This window comes from Mollisia scopiformis (genome assembly GCF_001500285.1).
Source record: "Mollisia scopiformis unplaced genomic scaffold LY89scaffold_9, whole genome shotgun sequence".
Lineage (NCBI taxonomy): Eukaryota > Fungi > Ascomycota > Leotiomycetes > Helotiales > Mollisiaceae > Mollisia > Mollisia scopiformis.
This window is the reverse complement of record NW_017263589.1, coordinates 81,870-103,347: the sequence shown is the minus strand read 5'-3', so window position 1 is coordinate 103,347 and position 21,478 is coordinate 81,870. Positions and strand designations below refer to the sequence as shown.

General features: G+C 47.1%; 8 protein-coding genes across 8 annotated transcripts; 3 read left to right on the top strand and 5 right to left on the bottom strand.

The window, feature by feature from the left end:
* Nucleotides 1–155: 155 nt before the first annotated feature.
* On the bottom strand, nucleotides 156–3,300 carry LY89DRAFT_683454 (Six-hairpin glycosidase). Its single transcript, XM_018214704.1, has 8 exons — nucleotides 2,755–3,300; nucleotides 2,288–2,607; nucleotides 1,511–2,225; nucleotides 1,293–1,459; nucleotides 1,212–1,235; nucleotides 979–1,161; nucleotides 720–932; nucleotides 156–668 (listed from the first exon to the last, which is right to left on the bottom strand). The coding sequence occupies exons 1-8, from the start codon at nucleotides 3,183–3,185 to the stop codon at nucleotides 400–402; spliced, it is 2,322 nt and encodes a 773-aa protein (XP_018072841.1). The 5' UTR covers nucleotides 3,186–3,300; the 3' UTR covers nucleotides 156–399.
* Nucleotides 3,301–4,260: 960 nt separating this feature from the next.
* On the top strand, nucleotides 4,261–5,073 carry LY89DRAFT_732043 (uncharacterized protein; the record flags this gene model as incomplete). The annotated part of the gene is made up of 1 exon (XM_018219638.1): nucleotides 4,261–5,073. The coding sequence occupies one exon, from the start codon at nucleotides 4,261–4,263 to the stop codon at nucleotides 5,071–5,073; it is 813 nt and encodes a 270-aa protein (XP_018072840.1).
* Nucleotides 5,074–7,278: 2,205 nt separating this feature from the next.
* Nucleotides 7,279–9,863, top strand: LY89DRAFT_613422 (TPT-domain-containing protein). Its single transcript, XM_018210664.1, has 3 exons — nucleotides 7,279–8,342; nucleotides 8,390–8,714; nucleotides 8,762–9,863. The coding sequence occupies exons 1-3, from the start codon at nucleotides 7,734–7,736 to the stop codon at nucleotides 9,664–9,666; spliced, it is 1,839 nt and encodes a 612-aa protein (XP_018072839.1). The 5' UTR covers nucleotides 7,279–7,733; the 3' UTR covers nucleotides 9,667–9,863.
* An 81-nt stretch (nucleotides 9,864–9,944) lies between these two features.
* On the bottom strand, nucleotides 9,945–11,587 carry LY89DRAFT_774272 (alpha-ketoglutarate-dependent sulfonate dioxygenase; the record flags this gene model as incomplete). Its single annotated transcript, XM_018221960.1, has 6 exons — nucleotides 9,945–10,244; nucleotides 10,289–10,373; nucleotides 10,502–10,758; nucleotides 10,805–10,957; nucleotides 11,021–11,132; nucleotides 11,180–11,587. 6 exons carry the CDS (start codon nucleotides 11,585–11,587, stop codon nucleotides 10,096–10,098), a joined length of 1,164 nt encoding a protein of 387 aa, XP_018072838.1. The 3' UTR covers nucleotides 9,945–10,095.
* Nucleotides 11,588–12,241: 654 nt separating this feature from the next.
* On the bottom strand, nucleotides 12,242–15,151 carry LY89DRAFT_706281 (acyl-protein synthetase; the record flags this gene model as incomplete). The annotated part of the gene is made up of 2 exons (XM_018217511.1): nucleotides 12,242–14,992; nucleotides 15,035–15,151. 2 exons carry the CDS (start codon nucleotides 15,149–15,151, stop codon nucleotides 12,242–12,244), a joined length of 2,868 nt encoding a protein of 955 aa, XP_018072837.1.
* A 741-nt stretch (nucleotides 15,152–15,892) lies between these two features.
* Nucleotides 15,893–17,400, top strand: LY89DRAFT_774259 (S-adenosyl-L-methionine-dependent methyltransferase; the record flags this gene model as incomplete). Its single annotated transcript, XM_018221959.1, has 5 exons — nucleotides 15,893–16,138; nucleotides 16,194–16,472; nucleotides 16,635–17,161; nucleotides 17,232–17,280; nucleotides 17,311–17,400. Exons 1-5 carry the CDS (start codon nucleotides 15,911–15,913, stop codon nucleotides 17,398–17,400), a joined length of 1,173 nt encoding a protein of 390 aa, XP_018072836.1. The 5' UTR covers nucleotides 15,893–15,910.
* A 250-nt stretch (nucleotides 17,401–17,650) lies between these two features.
* LY89DRAFT_696089 (cytochrome P450) lies at nucleotides 17,651–19,336 on the bottom strand (the record flags this gene model as incomplete). The annotated part of the gene is made up of 2 exons (XM_018216803.1): nucleotides 17,651–18,412; nucleotides 18,494–19,336. 2 exons carry the CDS (start codon nucleotides 19,334–19,336, stop codon nucleotides 17,651–17,653), a joined length of 1,605 nt encoding a protein of 534 aa, XP_018072835.1.
* Nucleotides 19,337–19,816: 480 nt separating this feature from the next.
* Nucleotides 19,817–21,424, bottom strand: LY89DRAFT_613413 (O-methyl transferase B). Its single transcript, XM_018210663.1, has 5 exons — nucleotides 21,145–21,424; nucleotides 20,968–21,094; nucleotides 20,791–20,914; nucleotides 20,282–20,721; nucleotides 19,817–20,209 (listed from the first exon to the last, which is right to left on the bottom strand). Exons 1-5 carry the CDS (start codon nucleotides 21,283–21,285, stop codon nucleotides 19,896–19,898), a joined length of 1,146 nt encoding a protein of 381 aa, XP_018072834.1. The 5' UTR covers nucleotides 21,286–21,424; the 3' UTR covers nucleotides 19,817–19,895.
* Nucleotides 21,425–21,478: the final 54 nt, after the last annotated feature.

Genomic DNA, 21,478 nt, shown 5'->3' with positions numbered 1-21,478 from the left:
CTATGATGTGTAGAAAAGAGACTCATGTCTGGTTGATGACGATGATATGCTAGAAAATGGAAAATAGTGCAAGACAAAAACGTACTGGCTGGAGAAACTCCTGATGCAATATAAAAGGATAATGTTCACAGGCCTGACGATTTCATAGTCAGCGATCTGGATAAACGAAAGTCTAGTATTGCTGGAAGGTATGTTACTAAAACCATAGAAGCACTTCCCACAAACCACCCGACAAAGACCGACGCCTACAGTAGCACTGATCGCTACACCCCACCAACTCCCTTTTCATCCCACGTTAAAGAACCTCAGTACCTCACTGTTTTCCGAATAATCGTTACTCCATAATATCATGATTCATCGTTCATCGTTCCATCTACCAACTTTATCCAACAGTATCCTTCAGCGCTTAAACTCAGTAGCACGATCAAGATTGAACGCAGCACTAATCAGAGCAAGATGACTAAAAGCTTGAGGAGTGTTGCCCAACTGCTCGCCAGATCTGGAGATCTCTTCTGAAAACATTCCCAAGTGGTTGGAGAAGCTCAACATGTTCTCGAAGATGTTAATGGCACGGGGGAGATATTTCTTGTCATAAACACCTGCCCGAGTCATGGCTTCAACGAGCCAGAAAGTGCACATGCTGAAAGCGCCTTCACGGCCCCCAACACCTACGAAGGTTGTCAGTCATGGCCCATGTATCCAGTAGAAGTTTACCTCACCATCTTCAGAGAGCTCAGTATCGTAGCGGTAGACCAAACCGGTTGAAGTGAGGCCACCTTTCTCAGGTGGCAACAAAATGCGATCCATTGTTCGTAAGAATCGTGGGTCATTTGGTGAGATGAAGAACACCAAGGGAGCAATCAGAATTGAGGAGTCAAGGCGATCACCACTCTCGTAGCTCTGGATGAAGCAGCGGATGTCATGACTATAGCCTGTAATGTGTTATTCGAGCTATGCTGGGCTTAGAATGTGTAATACCTTTCTCCATAATGTCCTCGTAGATTGTATCCCGAATAGCCAACCACTTCTCACGATTTGGACACGGCAGACATCTTTTCTCAGCCAAGCGAAGCCCCCGATCAAAAGCAACCCAGAGCATGATCTTGGAATACGTGTAGTTTTGTTTTCTACTTCGAACCTCCCAGATAGACATATCGGGCTCTGTAGAATATTGTCAGTGGTAGGTCCCATCTCCAAGCTCGTTTTCTTACCCTTCCAGATCGTCATAACATAGTCTGGTTCTTCGTCAGCATTGTTTTCAAACCCGCTAGGGTGTCAGGAACTGAACGAACCCAAAATCTCCCTGATGGCCACCCATTGCTCCCAGGTAACGGGTTTGCCATACTTGTTATACAAGTATATCCCATCCATAAGCTCTCCGTAGATGTCGAATTGCAAGTGGAAAGCGGCACCATTACCGATGCGGACAGGTTTGCTGTCGCGGTATCCGGAAAGATGGCTAAAGTGTTGTCAGTAGTGCTTTATCCGTAAGCGACGCGCAGATACCTACTCAAACTCAATTTCTGGGATGTCCGTCTCTCCACGAATGGTGAACATAATTGGAAGGGCACCTTCAGCAGACCTGGATTTCCTGAATCTCTCGCTGATGAAGTCCATGTAAGCATCGGCTTCTTCGACGAATCCCATTCGAAGCAGAATGTAGATGGTGAAGCTTGAATCGCGGACCCAGCAGAATCGGTAGTCCCAGTTCCTCACACCTCCAATGTCTTCTGGAATAGAAAATGTTGGTGCAGCTATGATGGCACCGGTCGGTTCGTACGTAAGAAGCTTCAGGATCAGTAAGCTTCTGTTGACAATCTCTCGCCAGCGACCCTTGTATTTGCTCTTGGAAATCCAGTTGAACCAGAAGGTTTGCGTATCATGCTGCTGGCTATCAAGAACTTCAGTGGTGACGTCTCTGGTGACATGATTTGGGATGTCATCTCTTAGAACGAAGGATATAGCTTGACCTTCTAACAAATGTATATGTGCCACAACGCCTTCTCCAAGCATCTTGGGCTTCTTCTCTTTGCGGAAAGTGACTGCTGGACAAGAAGCTGCATGTTCTTCACCGTGATCAATCGTAACATCGAGTTGCAGGTTGATCTCTCCGCCCTGGAAACTCACAGTCTTACTGTCGAGGCATCCTGGAGGGTGCTCAGGGAGTAGAATCTTGGTTGTGTGCTTGCCTCGAGCGTAATCGAATGCTGGGAAGATCTCGACCTCTGTTGAAAGTGTCAGAGTGGGACTTCCTGGTATACATTGAAAGCAGCGGATGTATGCTTACCAAGATCAACCTCACCACGAATGCATTCAACTCTCCTGACCAGCCATTTCTTCAACTCGTCCTGGACAGTAATAGCCTCTCTGAATGGCATCTGTTTGGGAGCTTTCATCACGACACGGCTGTCTTTTGGCCGTGGAAAGAAATCCACCAGATCAACCACTCCATCTTCATGGATGTATCTCGTTTGTAGGATGTTGGAGGAAGGAAGGTATTGCTGTTTCGTGGTATAGGTTTTGTCCGCAGGAGGGCTGATGCTAAAGTAACCCCCTTTATCTTTGTCCAGAAGTCTGCAGAAGATGGACGGAGAATCGAAGTCGGGCCTGTGGAGGCGTTAGCAGTCTGCAGAGAAATTACGAATGTTTATATAGCTGTTGGGATGCGTATAGCTTCAATTGGTCTGGTGTAACATAAAGCGTCACCACTCGGGAGCCTCGAGCTATTGTAATCCAAACCAAATTACTACTTACCAGCACATGAAATCAACACTTCCATCGATGCCTACGAGAGCGCAGGTGCGCATATTCCCAATCAAACCATAATTCTCGATTGGCAGATAGCCGGTCTGGTTCCGTCGACTCGTCTGGACTGCTGTCGGAGCTCCCATACTTTTGGAATAGCTTCGATACGTTGATGAGCTTAGAGAGTGGTAAGAAGAGAATGGAAGTCCAGGTTGGCTGCGACAATTGAGGAAGCAAACTTCAAGTTGGACCTGAAAAGCTTTGAGACTTAGGAAAATTCGCCGATCAGTGGCATCGGAGCTCTTTGTCAGCGCGGGGCGTTTCCCAAGGAGCTTTGCGAACGAGTTAGCTGCAGCTTCAAGGCATAGCATGGTCACGATAGTGATTCTGCCACCACTGCTATGCAGCTCCTCACCGCCTTGACCCACTTTATCTAGCATAGCTCCATATACCTATGCAGACTTGATCATCAAATGATCTCCCGTAGTCTGCCATGGTGCGTGATTATTCATGTTCAATCATTCAAGTGCAAGATTGAATACCGTGGGATGAAGGTGCGAATGATACGAAGAAAAGTTTTCTTTTTTCGGGTGCAAAAGTGGCTGCATGATTTTCCTGCAGTGTGACCCTCATTACCTGCTCACGAAGGCCTCCTCGGCCAGGATTCAGAAGGAGATACCTCTATGAGCGCACAAGTATGCATAAAAATGCCTCAGCTTTTTGCGATGGAATGGAGCCAATGATATTTTCGAGAGTGAGACTATTCCTTTGCTTTATCCTCCCTATCGAGACGATCCTGTATCGACGAGAAGATACATGCGGCTCGTTTGCCCAATGTCTTCAAAAGAAAAATCTCCACCAATGCTTATTCGACAAGACCCATTTTCTCTCCTTGCCTTCTCAAACACATACTACTTAGAAACCTCTACCTACCTCGAAGGTACCTAGGTGGTCCTTCTAAGGCACGTGATAATCAGCTGCTTTGACACTTTTTCGTACTGATTTGATTTTGCAATATATGAACTGCATTGAAGTTCACTTTTCTGTTATGTACACTCCCAAGTCTTCTAAAGTCGATCTAATCCAAATCAAGGTGAAGTGCCCAGCAAACCACGAAACTTCAAGAAGTTCCAAAACCGCATGAGCTTTCCTCCCAGATAGGACCTCGACCTACGTATGATTTTGTGTACTAGCAAGCCTTCTCAAGTGAGCAGGGTATGGAAAAGTAATTTACCTAGCTGCTTTGCAAGAGAAGATGACAAAGCCGGGTCCGGAACAAAGCCAGGCAGATAATAAACAAAGCCGTTGTATTTTTGTTCAATAAACAGCTCTATTTTGAAAGGGATAACATAACAATAATCTTGTTCGAATCGAGAATAGTCTTTGTATAATTATATAAGGAAGAGCCATTGCAGTTATTGTTTAACATCAACAGCATCTTACATTATCACACACGGCCTCCAGAAACCAATTTACCTTACATCCAAAACACTAACCACCTCATTTATCATCAAGATGGGACTTTATAGTCAGATCTCCTTTTACCACGAGTGTGGACACGCGGAAGAATGCTTGTGGTTTTCCCCAGACATCGCACGAGCGGTGCCCACAGAGCCGTCATTCTCAATCGTAGACTTCTTACGGATCGTAGACCCCACATCGGACTTCAAAAGTAGTCTGAGGGAGATGCATTACCAGTTGGGGACGTGTATTCACTGCGCAGGTCAAGGTGAGGATCCCCAACCACCTATCCCATTGTCAGATGAAGAAAAGGCTGCGAAGCGCGAAATGTGGCACCGATTTGTCTACAAACCTAACCTGATATGGAGTACTGCGGGTATGAAAATCATCAGTCTATTTCCTGAGTTGGTAGGAAGGCAAAAGCAGCTGAACTATGAGTTGAGTGCATCTGCGCAAATGCACCATGGCGAGGTTATGGACGAGATCTTAGATGAGTACCACGCCCTACATGAGGAGTGGAAGTGCGCAAGCTCCCGTGGCATATATCTCTCCGATTGGACGGAACGTCACTATCAAGATGTCCTGGCAGGAGTCCCCCTTGCCGACCGAGAACACTTATGGGTCCCCGGTCTCGACACAGACCTGTTTGCTGTTGTGGACCCTCACACTCTAGATGAAGATGCGGAATGTTCAATTTGCTTAGAGGGATATTCAAGAATATCCCGAATCCGCCGATTGCCTTGTAAACATGTCTACCATCTCAACTGCATCAAGAGCTGGTTCCATGGAGGTGTTTGGGGTGAGGGTGAGGATGCTTGCCCGTATTGTAGAACTGAGTTCAACATCGTCGATGTGCCTGGAATCTGAAGCACTAGCAAGATGCATGTAAGAGTGTGTTGTGCTGTATTTGTACGAAATAAAAAAACCCATTCAAAAACACTCTCCATTATATATTTTTACTTTCTCAACATGTGCTTTAACTTTGAAACAATTCTCACCCAGTAGCTGGGGATAGTGCCCGAAATAAGGACAATGGGAGGCGACACGACGAAAGACCTAATGTTGTAGTACTGTTTTCTCCCCTTTTTCTCCACCTTCCTTTCACCACCAATTCTTGTCTTGTACGGGCTCAACGGACGTAAGAGCACACAAAGCCATTGTTAAAAGCTCTCAAAGCTATTAGAAGTCAAAGAAATCTTTGATAAGGTATCGTGCGATCGGGGCGCAGGCCCCGCCCCCCCCCTACTCCTTTATAAGTGAAGCAGGTAGATTGGTCTCATCACGTGACTACACCAAAATGGTAAGTTGAAACCCAGCTCGACCTCCACGTGAAGCTTGATCCGCACGAATCCGGGAGCGAAAGTCGTAGAACAGATTGAACATGTTGAACAGAGGATGATGCACGGCGCGAAAGTCGTTTCTGGAGGCTTTCGTATGTTATGACCGAGGTAGCCGACTGTCTTTTTGTTTCAGGTTTCGGGGAGCCAGATTCCAGCTCCCCACTAGTGCGCACCCCCCTGTTCCTACGCGATACCTCAGCCTGCCCTCAGGTGTGGTTGCACTAGACCAGAATCCGAAGTCCTGGAACACACAAAAACCTGGAGAACCAGGCATCCACCAACGGCGTCTGCAAGTTTCACTCCTCGCCTTGCTCGAGCCGTGCTGATTTTGCTTGTCGACAACGCGCAAAAACAGTCGTGCCAGGGCGGAAGCCAATCGGCTCCTGAGTGGCGGCTGTTAGCTGCTAGTAATGCCCTCCCACTGGAGATCAAAGGAACATGAACGAGGCTGTACGCGCAAAAACTGTTTGTGGCAGTCCACACTTCCGCGCGCCCAGTCAACTTTCCCTTTTCTGTACGCGCAAAAACTCGTGAGGATGGACTTTCTGCATGCATTATCAACTTATCCGTCTGGATCTTTAGCTCGAAGTGCCAGTCACATTGTGTTATGTCTTGTCTCGCAGTCCTCTCCTTTTTCTATAAATGTCCACCACTGATCTCTCGTCAAGATTTCAGTGTTCTCTCAAAGCCGGATTTATATACTTTTGCTTTTGTAAGCATATTCCTGACTATACAAGTTCTCGTCTCGTATCTTCTGCTATTCTCCCACTAAGGAAAATCTATTAAATATGTCCACCATCTCTACTTGGGGATCCTTTGTCAGGTTTGTTGTTCCTCACACAACATCTTTGCTTCAAACGAGAATTAATCTTGCAAGAAGTAGCAACGAGGACCATCAGACCGAGTCAAACAGCAATCTCAAAGACTCCCCCGAGTACTCAGCCCTCGAAATCTATCTGGAGAAAGACCAGTCTCACGAGCAGGTCGCACTCGGCCACGGGACCTGCAGCAAGAAGAAAGCAGTGCGGAAACACAAGGACAAGATGAAGGAACATATCCAAGAGCTCAACAAGGACTTGACAAAATAGCATGGAGACATTCGGACTTGTGCATTGCAAGCTAGACACATCAAAGAGGGATGGTGCACGAGATACAGCTATTGTTTCTCTTATTGTGTCGGCTCGCGATCAGAAAATGAGATGTTGGGTATCTTGTTGTGGGCAAAGTTCGTAGGAACAATTAGAGCAGGTCATTCTAGCGAGAAGTACAACACTGGTTGGATGATGGACCGTACCCTCCGAGTAAAATGATCAGTGACAAGCAGATGACGGAATAACTTGAGAAGGTTGACGGAGTAGACGAGCAATATAAGTTTCTATCAACAAGTTACGAACAAGTCAGCATGTGGAAAAGTTGTAAAAGTTTTGAAGTTTGCGTGTCCCTTGAACTTCTTGAAAGAATCACTCTGTTCCCTACTTAGGTAACGACCACGACTTCATCATTGAGCACAGCAGAGGAGATTGAATCTTTTCCAATGTCCAACCCTGCCACCGAAACCAAAATCAAAATCAAAATCACCCATCACGTTCACGTGTTGAGTGACGTACAATGACTACCTAGGTAGCTAACCAGGGTCCAGACATTTGTTGCCCTGCCAATGTTCTTCTTTGAGATGAACACAATACAGTACTCGCAGCCTGTTGTGATGCTTCAAGATTCCTCTTCGACGGCACTTGGCAATATTAATCAAGGATACCACATCACTGCCGATAGAGATTTACAGGGTGCAGCCATCGTGGGACGGTACAGGGGCCGACTTACTTTAAGTATGCGGCAGCCAACCTTGCCGCATTCAGCTTTCGGCCGCCAGTAATCAAGAACGACACAACGACTAACCTTACTCATCACCAAGAAATGCAAACTGCTTCTACCCACTCATCAGCATTCACAACACATAGATACTCATCTCAACTCTCAATGCACACGATGACAAGCTGGGGTCTTCCATGACTCGCCCGCCGCATCCCTGATATTGCTGCCAAGATTCCCTGCCGCCACGGCCTGACCGCTATCGCGTTTCGATCGACACCATCTTTCCCCTGGTGCTCAAACGACGCCCACAGAGCGGATCCCCATCTCCCGTTAGTCTATTGACTGCCTTGTGTTCCAGTTCCACCCCAATGCATCATGGCCGATGATGCAGAGCTCTCTTCGTCCTCAAAACATCCACCACGCTCCCCCTCGCCCTCTGCGTTCCCTCGACCCACGCTGACACGCTTACCTTCGACCTCCGACCTCTCCATACACTCGGGCGACGGTTTGTGGGCTCCTGATGCAGCGGTAGCATTGGCTGGTGTACACCCTCCTGAAATCAGCATGGAGCCCGAGCACTCGGGACATAGGAGAAGGAAGAGTAGTTTGATGAACTCGCTGGATACGTCTACGAAGGCCAAGATAAGGAGGAGTCCGCAGAGCCCAACGAAACGAAGAAACAGCACACCAGAAGAGCCGAAACTGGAGAGACCTTCGGATGAAAGCACGAGTGAAGACGTGGAACTGGACGAGCTATCAGACAATGGCTTACAGGATGATGAGGAGACAGGTTTGACGGGGAAGGACAAGAGCAAGAGGAAACGAAGGCGGCGGCGGAATACATTGATGGATCAGAGAGTAGCCGCAGAAGTCAAAATCACAGAAGAAGAGAGGAAAGAGGCAGACCAATTCGTGATGAGGAATCTGCTGCTGAATGGCACTCTGATTGGGTTGTGGTACCTCTTTTCTTTGTCAATATCCATTGTATGCTATACCTCCTCTTACCGTGTTATCTGCTGACTTGAACCCAGTATAACAAATGGATGTTTGATCCCGAGCACCTCAACTTCCACTTCCCATTATTTACGACTTGCTTTCACATGATCGTCCAATTCTCCCTCTCCGCCCTCGTCCTCTTCTTCCTACCACAATTTCGACCAAGATACGATTCCCTCACAAATCCGAATTATACCCATGTATCTGATGCGGATCAGTTACAGCATCAAGCGGACTCCAAAAAGCCTTTGATGACACGAACCTTTTATTTCACACGCATTGGGCCTTGCGGTTTAGCTACGGGTTTGGATATCGGGCTTGGAAATATGAGTTTGAAGTTCATTACCTTGACCTTTTACAGTTTGTGTCCCCATCTGCTGTCGACCTGACCTTGCTAATATGGCTAGCAATGTGCAAATCCTCGTCACTAGCCTTCGTCCTCCTTTTCGCCTTCGTATTCCAGCTCGAAAGTCCTTCCTGGCGATTGGTAGCTATTATAACAACAATGACTGCTGGTGTGATAATGATGGTAGCTGGAGAAGTTGCATTCAGTGCACTGGGCTTCGTTCTCGTCATATCTGCAGCATTCTTCTCGGGTTTCCGCTGGGCCCTGACACAAATCCTCCTTCTCCGAAACCCAGCGACCGCGAATCCTTTCTCCTCGATATTCTACCTCGCTCCTATCATGTTCGTGGCTCTGTTCTTGATTGCCATTCCCGTCGAAGGGTTTCCAGCACTATTCGAAGGCATCAAGATTCTTATCGAACACAAAGGTCCAATTCTTGGTCCACTCTTACTTCTTTTTCCTGGTACCATTGCTTTCTGTATGACAGCATCGGAGTTTGCCCTATTGAAGCGCACGTCTGTTGTCACGCTTTCGATTGCCGGCATCTTCAAAGAAGTGGTTACAATATCAGCTGCTGGCATCGTTTTCGGTGACAACCTGACACCAATCAACATCTCCGGCCTTGTCGTCACCATCGGTGCAATTGCGGCCTATAATTACATTAAGATCACAAAGATGAGAGCCGAGGCTCAGAAGGAAGCTCATCAGAATCACATGGGTGCTCGAGATGATGCTTCTGATGGAGATGACGAGGAGTCCGAAGAAGAGGACTGGAATACGGTTGAGGGAACGTATGTGACCATGGATGGAGACATTCTGCCGAACCCGGAAGCGTTCAAGATCAAGACCCCGAAGAAAGGAGAGAATCCCAGACCCCAAACGAATGGACATGCAACCGCGAGTGTTGAACCTAGTAGAGCGGAGATTGCTGCATTGGCAGCTAGCAAGAAAGAGCTTAGTGATTGAGAAAGAGGATCACCACCAAGAAGTAATTGTAAATGTACGAGCAAATGGTGTAGATCTGGCACATGGGCATCATTGGGTCATTGTGGGAGTTATACCCTGGCGTTTGAATGTGTAGAGTCTTGGGGGGACTTGGATAGTGGATATATACCAGAGGATTGAATGGATATTCAAGCTTACTGCCATTGAACGGCAGAATTATACTCCATTGCCAACGTATTTGTTCCACCAGTGTCAACATCTGGTGTCTGTGAATGTTGTGTGGGGCATGGCAAGTGCCTTGATGATTTCAGCAACTCTTTCTTTCTGTTTTCCTATGAAGAAGTCATTCTGAAGTACATGAGATCGGAACCATTAGTGGTTGCTGCTGAGATGACCTCTGACTTGTCATGAAATTTATCTACCGGCCCTACGTACGAACAGTCATCCCTCTTAGCTTGCTCCAAGATTTACACCATTCGAGGCATGAATCGAAAGCTCGCTTGTATGCTCGACTCCATTCTCGTTTGATTTCTTCGCCTTCTCCGCCGCAAGGCGGCTGATCCTTTGCTCTCGACTCTCGCTTTGCCGATCAAAATAAGCTGCAATTGTCAGACAACTCGTATTTGTTGGAGGGAGGACCTACGTTTCTCTCCGAACACGGTTGTTCTAATACCAGTCCTCGAGCTGGCAGGGTAATTCCCTGGGATTACACGATGGATCGTGACACGCTGCTCATGCTGTCAACTCAGTCCTTCAGGCAAAAACGGGGAAGATCTTGGTCGGACATTGTGGCCACAAATTGTACCAGCATTGAGCCAGACATTTATGGGAGGGTGGATCTAAGGAAATGACTCACATTGTCCCACATAGCAACAGATCCTACAGCCCATTTCCACCTTACGTAATGATCATCTGCGGAATGGATATGCAACTTGAAGAATTGAAGTAGTTGGTCTGATTCTTCCTTCTTCAACTCCGCAAAGCCGGTCACAAACCCTGGATTGACGTTCAATGCTTTGAGGCCGGTTACTGGATGTGTACGCACCGCCGGATGATGCGTATCGATTGGAGGTCTGTTTGGCTCCCCTCCCCACGAATCGATGATTGTGTCATCTACCACCATTAGCAATGATTCAGAAATGCAGCCGAGCAAGCTCACATTGCAGTCGAGAAGTATGAACAGCATGAAGACCTCCAACAAACTTCTTCAAGTGGTCACTCAGTGCATCGTACAAGCCATATTGAGACACCCAAGCTGTATCCCCACCAACAGGTGGATGCTCTTCCATCCTCAAAAGCGAGTAGCTTGGAGCTTGGGTTTGTTAGTTATTGTTCTCTGTCTGGTCCTCAATTGAGTCGACTCAAGAAAACATACGATTGATCTCAAACGAAGTATCAGCATGAAACTCCGCATTTAGCCAAAGCGTGTAATTAGAAACATTCCTCCAATCAACAATACTTCCGTTGATGGTTACATGTTTCTGATCCTGCTCAAAGATTAACCACACTTCTATCACATTTCTTTTCAAAGTACCTTCTGCGCAGGATGTTTATCTAAAGTCCCAAAATGCTCAAAAAGCTTCACCTGCCCCTCAGTATCCAAATCCTGATCCCTAAAGAACACAACACCACGCTCATCCACCAGAGCAGCCAACTCATCCAACTGCTTCCCATCAAGTTGCGACAATTGCATGCCTTCGAGGAGCGTCCCAATGCTTTCTGACAAGTCGACGGGTTTAGCGACGGAGAATAGAGAGGCTTTTGCGGGATCGGCGAAGAATGCTCGGTCTTTCGGTGGTGTGATTTCTTCTCTGATAGGGTCTGGAGGGACGTGAGAAGCGATCTTAGGGTTGAAGTGTGGGTGGATGATGGTTGGGAACCCGGAGTCGGGCGAGAGGTGTTTGTAGGCCTCGAGGCTGTCTTTGGGTGCTGGACGTGCCATTCTGCGAGTCTGCTGCGTGGAAATGAGAATTGGCTGGCACACGTTTTGTTCTCCTTGTTAATATGATCGCATAGATTGATGCTCTTGAGTAGTGTTGTTTTGGATGATTGGTCATTTTGATGTTGTGATATCATGCAGCGAAGACGCAATTGTGGTGGAGGTGGGGGGTGGACTTGATGGCTTGTTGCTTAGTGACAAACTTCATTTGCAGAATTAAAGGAGCTCGAAATCTCATGAGTTGCACCAGAAACTCCATTCTCAGGCTTCTGACAAGTCTTGGCCGACTGCGGGTGTGAGGGTTCATTGAGAGAACACTTCCTCACTCGTTTACTTGGATTGATATTATGCGTATGTTACTTAGATATATTGTGTAGAGGAAGTCTGTTATTATGGTGGCTCGAAGAAACTATCTGCCGAGAGCGTCTCTACACTTATGATTGATATGAAGCTGAGAAACAATCTTCATCGTCCTGTAAGCAAAACTCGCTTATTCTAAGCACTCAATATACTATGCCTGGTGGTTTTCTTTCATGCTAGTTAACTTATTACACTGCCGATACTTCGCACTATTCCAGTTCTCTGTTCACATTGGTATTTATTGTTCAACATTGCTAAAATCATACATTGCACCATTGTAGAACAAAACCTCCAGCTTCAAATTCCTCTAGCGCGCAAGGCGGCTGCAAGCCTTGCTGCAAAGCTGACAACATGATCTGGAGCAAGCATTGTGTAATGGGCTCCCTCAACTTCATGAAATCTGGGATCGGTTAGACAAAATTCGCTCCATCTACTCAAATGATCCCGCATCCATTCCTCTCGCGTTGCAGCCGCTACTTTCAAAGGCACAGCGTGAAAGATATCAATCACCTCCACGCTCCCATCAGGTTCGTAGTCCACAGCCATGCTCTGCAAGCTGTAAGCAACGTCGGCCCATCGAGCAAGCTGCACTTCACCAAGCCCTAGCTCTGTCAAACGGCTCCTATCTGCGACGCCGAGAACTTGTTCCAGAGCTTCACTGCGGCGAACGCTTGCGAAAGATTCCTCGTCGAGGCTGTCAGCATATGCTTCTGTCGTTAGCTCCAAGAATTGTGTTAAATGCAACAAGCACATGTTCCACTTGAGCTGGCGCATTCGCGACTTGATGTGTGGAGGGAGGTTAAAGCTGCCGAGGAAGCGCACTTTACCGGCCGCATCACTCTTGGCATCGAGTTTCTTGGCCATTTGGAATGCCAGCATTGCGCCGTAGCTATAGCCAGCTAGTGCGTAAGGACCCCGTGGCTGCTGCCTCCGAATTGCGTCCACGTAGGTGTCGACGGCTTGGTCAATAGAGTCAAAGCACACCTGCCCTTGCTCAAACCCTTTTGCTCGGAGCGCGTATATTGGTCGATCACCATCAACAAGGTGCAACTGTTGAACTAGACCAACAAAAACGAGAACCTCGCCCACGCCAGGGTGTACAAGCCACAGAGGCGTCTTAGTGCCGGTTGACCTGAACGTCACCACTGGATCATATTTGTAGTCGGAATCAACTGTAGCTGATGGTTTCAAAAGCTCAGCGTCTATGGCTGCCGCCAATAACCTTGCCGTGGGGTTTTTCATCAGCATGATAACGGGCACGGAGGTTCCTAGGCGAACGTCAATGTGGTGCTTTAACCGAATCAAATCCATCGACGTAAATCCCAGATCGAACACATTAGTATCGACATCGATTGTTTCGGAAACGGTACGGAGGCTGAGGGTCTTTTGGAAGTCCCCAATCAGACGCGATTCGGCTTCGTTCGCCTCTTCGCGTCTTTCGCTGCTCTCGCTGTCTCTCTTGGAGCTCTTCGCGTCTTCGAGTTCCTGTTGGTATATCTTCACATCCTCATCAAATACACCTTCTTCGAACAAAGACCTCATCTTGGCTTGCGATATCTTTCCAAGTGCTGAAGTTGGGAGTAAGGATAAAGACTTTTCAGACAATGCGAAGACGTTTGGTCGAGCCCCGGTGCTGATGATACATGCTTGTATGGTTAAGTCTTCCACCTCAAGGAGAGTCGCGGCTGAAATTCGCCAATCCTTTGGGATGTATGAAACGGTAACTTGCTCTGTATGCACAGCCCTTGACGGAAAGCATACAAGGCGAGCGACGCGGCTACCCACAGCTTGCTCTATCGAGGCTTGTATGTCGGCGACGACCATCTTCACGCCATTTATGTTGATAACGTCTTTCGACCGACCGACGAAATTGAGGTTCCCCAACGAATCGATGCTGGCCTGGTCTCCTGTGCGAAACCAATCGTCGGAGGTAAAAGCTTCGGCGGTTGCCTCCGCATTATGGTAGTAGCCAGTGAATACAACATCGCCACGAACCTCGAGGTTGCCGAGCTCGCCAGGGAGAGCCAGTGTTACTTCATAGGCGTCTTCATCCGGTGTTTGAGTAATGCGCATCTCTAGACCCTTCATACACTTACCCAGAGACGCCATGATATGGCCACGCTCAATATCATAATCTGGACAATGAAGGCTGAAGATTGCCCCTGCACACGTCTCTGTCATCCCGAACCCGGGTGTAATAACGTTGCGAGGGGCGCCATATGTCTCGAGCAAGGCAGATGCTGATACACAAGTTTTAACATCGTTCGCCTCTCCGCCAGATGCAAGGACAGCTAGGCTTGACAAGTCCCACTTCTCCGGATTGGTGTCAACTGACGTTTGGGCTGCAGATACCATCTTCGCAAGAAAGAAATTGGGAGCAAATGAACGTGACACTCGATGACGACTAAGGAGGTCGAGGAAAATCATTGGCGAGCAGACTACATCGGCAGCCTGGAGGTGGACTTGGCTGACCCCAACCCACATCGCCTGTAAATGGATCTCCACCAAGCTCGCAACATGGTCAAGCCCTATCCAGTTCAAAAAAGGTCGATTTGCTGGAAGCGGCCGGACTGAAGCTTTCCCGGCAATAGATGCCAGTATCTGCTTATGCGTCAAGGCCACAGCCTTGGCACATCCAGTGCTACCGGATGAGAACATGAGAATTGCTGGACTGTCGGATTGATTCGTTGCGTCTGTGTAGCGGTAATGCTGTTTTAGGGACGGAACTATCTCATTCAGTTCAGTGTCCTGGTTTAGCAGAGCTTCAACGGTCTGCAGTTGCATGGAATGGGGTCCGTCAAACGAAGGCAATGATTCTGCTCTTGTGATGCAGATGGGCGAGTCCAGAATATTTGAAAGTCCTTCTATTTGCTTAAAGCGGTGATGGGCAACATTGCTGAAAATTGGTGAAATGGCTGGCAGACCGTTGGCAAACAAGACAGCCCAGAACCAGAGGATAGTGTCCCAATGATCGTTCAGATGAAGAAGTACAGGACAACCCGCTCTAAATCCATCGAGAGAGTGGATGACTGAGGAAAGTTTCCTGGCCTGAAGGTACAAGGAGCGATATGAGATCTCTGTCGCCAGCACAGTGTTCCCGAGTGGGTAGAATATGAGCTTCTCAGAAGGGGTCGACTCTACTCTATCGTCGAATAGCTGTTGAATGTAGCGCAACTCGGTACGTTGGGGGTCGTTGAGTGACCCCATATCGACAATGCAGTTGAGCAGAAAGTGTTTTGCAGAATTGTATGTCACAATCAAATCAGCCTTGATTTGTTTTTATGATTTACATTTACATTTACATTTACTATCTTACGGCCTTAGATACAGAGGTAAAAAAAACCAATTCTTGAATTTCATTTGTCTTTCCCTAAGAAGAACTTTGTGCACAAACGCTAAGTGTTGGATTTCTTGCATATCAGAATCCAAGTTTGCACCATTTCTGGGACCCAACTGCCGAGTAAAATCCGACGACAGCCTTACTTACAAAACATTGCTTGCTGCACCAAGACGGGTTTGTCATACAAGGTCTATTTCTGGATCCCTGAAATTCTCATGATCAGCACGCACAGTACTCGACGCCGCTTTCGTGTGTCTAGTCGTGTGGCACAGTGAGATTACAGGATCAGCGCTTTCTTTGGGGTCTATATGGCCGAACCGTCTTCTGAACCTCCTCACATGAGCCTATAGGGTTAATACGCGGGCAATTGCGCGCATATTAGATCACTTTTCCAACATTTTATATTAGCTAAGGAGTGCAGGTAGATCGACAAGTTGACAGTCAAGCACACCACCTTGACGATTCAATTTTGTCTCCGAAGCACGGCCTGCAAACAGTTTGGCAGCGGACTATCGGCTAAACTCGACCCAGTTCAGTATCACCAGTTCCCATCGAACCAAGTGTACTGTAAATATAGAAGTTACCTCAAGAACTCACTCTTCGATCATAGAGTACAGACCCCGAGTATGTCCCAATCGCGTATTTTGCAGCTTGCTGCAATTATTAACAAGTCTGTAATCGCGATACACGAAATTCTGTCTGCAAACAACCTCAACTCACCTTCTTTCGATGAGTACGCACCAGCGTCTTTTCCGGAAGACATTTCTGGCGCTCGAGACGCGGTGCTCGATGCTACGTCAGAGCTATACGACTTGCTTCTGGAGCCATTGACTCTGATCTACAAACATCATGGGGTTGGTCTATTACACAACCTTTGGTCAATACCCTCGTGGACTGACAGAACTGCAGCACAATAATTCCGTATGTTTGCAGGCTATCGCTCGCTTTAACATTGCCGGAATGATCCCACCCGGGGGGCAAATTCCATTTGGTGAAATTGCGGAGAAAGCAGGATTGAACGAGCAAATAGCTGTGCGACTTCTAAGACATGCGATGACCATGCGGATCTTTTGCGAGCCTCATCCGGGAATGGTGGCACATACGCAGGCTTCGAAAACTCTAGCTAACCCGATCATGAATGATTGGTTAAGAGTTGGTACCGAAGAAATGTGGCCTGCAGCAGTTGCAGTAAGAATTTTGCACCAGTGATGCCGTTCTACCTAACTTACTCCCAATTCAGATGCTGAATGCGTTGCAAAAATGGCCAGGCTCCCAGGAACCAAATGAAACGGTATTTCCTCCATGACAATATGTCAGGGGTGGCATAACATTGACCCTCACTTCGTGTAGGGCTTTTCTCTATCAAACGATACTACAGAATCGATTTATTCCATCATTGGAAGTAGTCCTGAGCGAGCTGTTTGCTTTTCGAACGCCATGAAAGTATTTGCCACAAGGCCGGATTATGATCCCTCATTTCTCATCGAGAACTATGACTGGGGAGCTTTGGGTAAAGTCCAAGTTGTCGATATTGGTGGAGCTCAAGGTCATATAGCCACTGAACTTGCAAGGCGCTTTGAGAACCTTCAGATTGTCGTTCAGGACATGGATGAAGTCGTCCGTATCGCGAAGCACGGTGTACCCGAGGAGCTCAAACAGAGAGTGTGCTTCATGGCTCATGACTTCTTCTCCCCTCAGCCTATTAAAGCAGACGTTTTCTATCTTCGTTGGATTTTGCACAACTGGTCGGACAAATATTGCATCCTAATACTTAGAGCGCTGATATCTGCGTTGAAGCCTGGTGCAAGAATTATCATTCAAGAGGTTTGCATGCCGAGCCCAGGAAGCATACCACTGTGGAAAGAAAGGAATCTGAGGTTTGTCTGTTTCCTATCTGCTGGTACTTCCTCCATTTTAAAGTTAGTATTGCTAACAAGCACGCATTAGAGCTGAGGACTTAAACATGGGGGCTATTTTCAATTCTCTGGAGAGAACAGTGAGTCAATGGAAATGCTTGCTTGAAAAGGCTGATTTGAGGTTCGTGATAAAAAGTGTCATTGAACCAAAAGGCTCGGCCTTGGGGATTATTGAAGTTCTGTGGTGCACTTTAGATTAGGGAGCAAATCGAAGTGTGTCGTTTTGGAAACAACAAATCATCTCGCGCCTTATGATTCTATATCAATACAAGTTGGCAGTCATAACAGTTCGTCATAACATGTTTTGAACTAATCCTTGTTTCTACCATACGCTGAAATAAAATAACTCGAAGTCATTTTTAATCATGTCACAAACGACATGACAGTGGAATTACATCAGTTGTACCGAAAAGTGCATGAATAGCGAATAGAAGAACCATGTACAAACAATCAAAGACCTGTCTCTTTCTGTGATTTTCGCCGAATCCTTATTTGAGCGTTCGTCGGTGGGACCATCATATTTAACAACGCTTTTCTCTTGATTGGTGCCCCAGCAAGTTCGACATCGTAATTCATGATCACATATGCCAATGCTTGCTTGATGGTCTGAGCCACAAACCATCTTCCAGGGCAACCATGTCTGCCATATCCAAAAGCGAGGAATGATGGAGTGGGAGATGTAAGAAGTTCACGCTCCCCAAGCTGCTTGTTGGGCACCTCTAGAGTCTCAAATCTTCGAGAAAAGCGAAAAGCATCGAAGCATAGAGGTTGTTCGTAATTGCTGGGGTCGAGATGTATTGATTGCGTAGGAAAGACCATCCGAACGCCAGGAGGGACTTGGATACCATTTCCGAGACTGATTTTGCCGGAGACAACATCCAATGGAAGGTTAGTGACGCCAACATCTGAAAGCCGCATAGATTCTCTTATGGACGAGTCTACACGATATAGAGAGTCAATTGCCGCTTTTGTCGATAGTCCGTGATGCTTCACAAACACGCGCTTGCATTCTTCTTCTAAGTCATGGAGAAATTCGGCTTTGGGCGACGGAGAGCTACTGTATAAATCGAATATGCAATGAGCGAAAACATATCCCATAGCAAAAATGAACATCGTGTTAAGGGCAAGAAGTCGCATTGCTGTTTTGTTTGGCTCCAATTGGTCTGAGTGTGCACTGGAGCATTTAGGAATCATCCACTGGAGGAAGTCATTCTGCAAACACAAGGCGTAAGATTAGCAAAAGATTTATTACAAAGACATAAAATCTAGCACACTTAGGACTCAAGTACATACCGGTTGGTTGTCTCTCTCCTGACGTTGGTTCCATAGTCGTATCCTTTCTTCAACGTAAGGCCGCAGGACTTTTTGGCACCGAGCTTGGTAGTATTTTGCTCGTAGCGCCAACAGTGGCCCTAATAATGGCCTGACAAGAGGTGGCAAGCAATTTATAATTGCCGTGCCAGCAAAGAGGGAGTTGGCATATAGTCTGGACTGCTCTAAAAACGTCTCATCGCGACACAAAGGCTCTCCGATCAACGTCCGCAGGGCAGCTCGAGTGATGATACGTCCGCAGACATCCCAGCCGTTCATTGTCTGCCACCGCTCTGATACACCCCAGCATTCTCGAAATGCAATATCAAGCTCTTCAGCGGTCGTCGGAGCAAGTGAGCCGATGACCTCCTTCTTCGTCAAAATCTTGCGAACCACGTCGAAATGGATGACGTTTTCGTAGATATCACGGTTAGAAATCATATAGGGCAGTTGTATAGTTTCGATTAGAGCTCTGAAACCTGATAGCTCGGTATCAGGCTTGTTGAGGAGTGGAAGTAGAGATGGTGGAAGTACAACAACAGCCCCGCCGGTCCACATGGTGGGAAGTGTAAATGGCCGGTCTTTGGCTTTACAAATTCTCTTGTAGCCTTCGTGTGCATTCTTCTGGATCGATAGTATCGACCCAACAACTGCACGAGTCCATGGAAAGATTCCATTGCCTGAGACGCCAACTGCTTCGATTCTGGTCCATACTTCTTTGTGATCTGGACCTTGGAAAGTCATGCATAGGAGACGCCATACGAGAATTGCTCCAATTAGTCCCAGAGCAAATGGCTGTATTGAGTCTGCCAATACTAGTGTCATGATCGTTGTAATGATCTTCGTGCTTCAATGATTGAAGGAGAAAGAGATTATTGCATAAAAAAAAACAGCCTTGATTTTAGATCAAATCCCAATTGGGACACCGAAATTTGACACGACAGCCCAATGTGGACAGTCTATCCCATGTCAGCCAACTGCATGGCATTGGGAGCATGATTTTAGTGGTGACAGGTGTGTCGTAGTGCGTGCATGGAAGGTGCCCACTCCTTCAACCACTTCAAGGTTTACTTTGGTTCATATCGTATTCTAGGGTGACATCGCCTCTCACTGATTAGGCTCAACAGACCCTTGTAAGATGCATTTATTGCAAGGTAAGAGTAGTGACCAACCATTTATCTCTATAAATAGGTGGTTGCAATACACTCCAAGGGGCCTTGAGAAAATCACCTATCTACTCGAATCTCACGTTGTGGGGCATCAGAAAGAGTTCAGAAGACCCCGAGAAGCATATTCTGCTTGAGGGGCAGTGATACAATTGCATGTTGGAAGATCTTCAAGATACATGATTCGGTTGCAACTTTAAGCTACTTGTGTTGGCGTATCATAGTAGACGTACGTCCATGACACTCTCGTAACTCTGAGGATTGTATGTGTATATCTGTACCAACTTAAGCCCGGCAGCTTGAACAATCTCTTGCCATTGTGACTCTGTGCGTTCCATACTAGCAAAAGCCGTCAACATGGTCATGTCAATAGACGCTGCATTGGCGTTCACGCCAGTCTCTGGAAGTATCATCTCATCAATGAGGAGGATGGAGTCCTGCGTCATTGCTGACTTGGTGTTCTCTAACAGTTTGCGGACCTTGTGAGGTGGGTGGTTGTGCAATACTCCTCGCATGTAGTAAAACTTGGCGCCTACGATCACGGATAACATGTCAGTGAAGCAGAGGCGAATAATTTGTGGTGGACATCAAGATTTGCACTCACCCTTGATTGGTTGTGGTTCAAAGAAGTCATGCTCCATATTCTCGACTCCTGGCGTTTGAAGTGCGTTTGCAATCGAGTGCGACAAATCTTGAAGGATCACACGGCCAGGAATATCAGGGTACATTTCCTTAAATTGGGCACATTGATGCCCAATGCCGCCGCCAATGTTAACGTATATTGGCATCTCGACCTCCCAGCCGCGAGACTCTTGAACGACAGGATACATTGACAGCCAAGAGAGTCCAGGTTGACGCCGCAGCGCCATGAAGTCGTTGAATGGAGCTAGGTGGTCTGGATTGTCCGCGAACCAGGAAAAGGCATGCAGCGATGTCTTCCACGCATCTTGGAAAGCTGTGTGAAGCTCGTCCGTGGGGCTCTTGTAGTTTGTTCTCTTCAGAAACGTAGGTAGAGCATGATATTGAGGTGCGACAGTTGTGAAGCTAAGTCGGGTAGAAGCGTCAGCTGGAGAAGAGTACCTTTAAGAATGATGAAAATCAACATATACACACTAGTGACGAATGCCAGCTTCTGTAACCTTCTGTGCGAGGTTTTGCGTGATATGGTTGGCACGATATGAATTTTTGGATACCTCATCCAATGCATCGATTGCAGAAAGGTAGCGCAGGACTCGATCTTCAGACTTCTTTAGTGACCTTCCGATTTATCCTGGGTTGTTCATTCCTTACTCAACAACTGAATATCTGCGCCTGTCGTCTGCGCGATCTGCTCCGCAAACAAGGGAGACTTCGATTCAGCCAAGTATACAAACAGACCCAAGTCAATGCCGATTTTAATGGCTGCTGTCTGGAGAGTCTTGAGCTTCATATTAGCTTTTGTGGCCAGCAAGAACCTTCCAGTCTTACTAAATGGCCGTATCTCCGTATGGTATCGTTTGGACTTTCCATCGAGTATGCCAGCTTGTGCAACGCTGACATAATCGACTGACGAGCGTCCTCATCAGAGGAAATTGCCAAGCGCTTGATGTCTTCGAGAGCTGTTTCCATTCTGAATGTTTAGTTTAGGGGAAACGAAGTTGAGTTTCTGAAGTGAGAGAGTATAGCAGCAGTCAAACAATAGGTTGGGAGCTTGAATCCTGATTCAAATATTAGCCAGCGCTCAAGTCTAGCTGCTGCAGGTCCCGACTGCTTGGGTGAAATGCCCATTGGCCAACATGAAACTCGTATTCGCCACTTATGG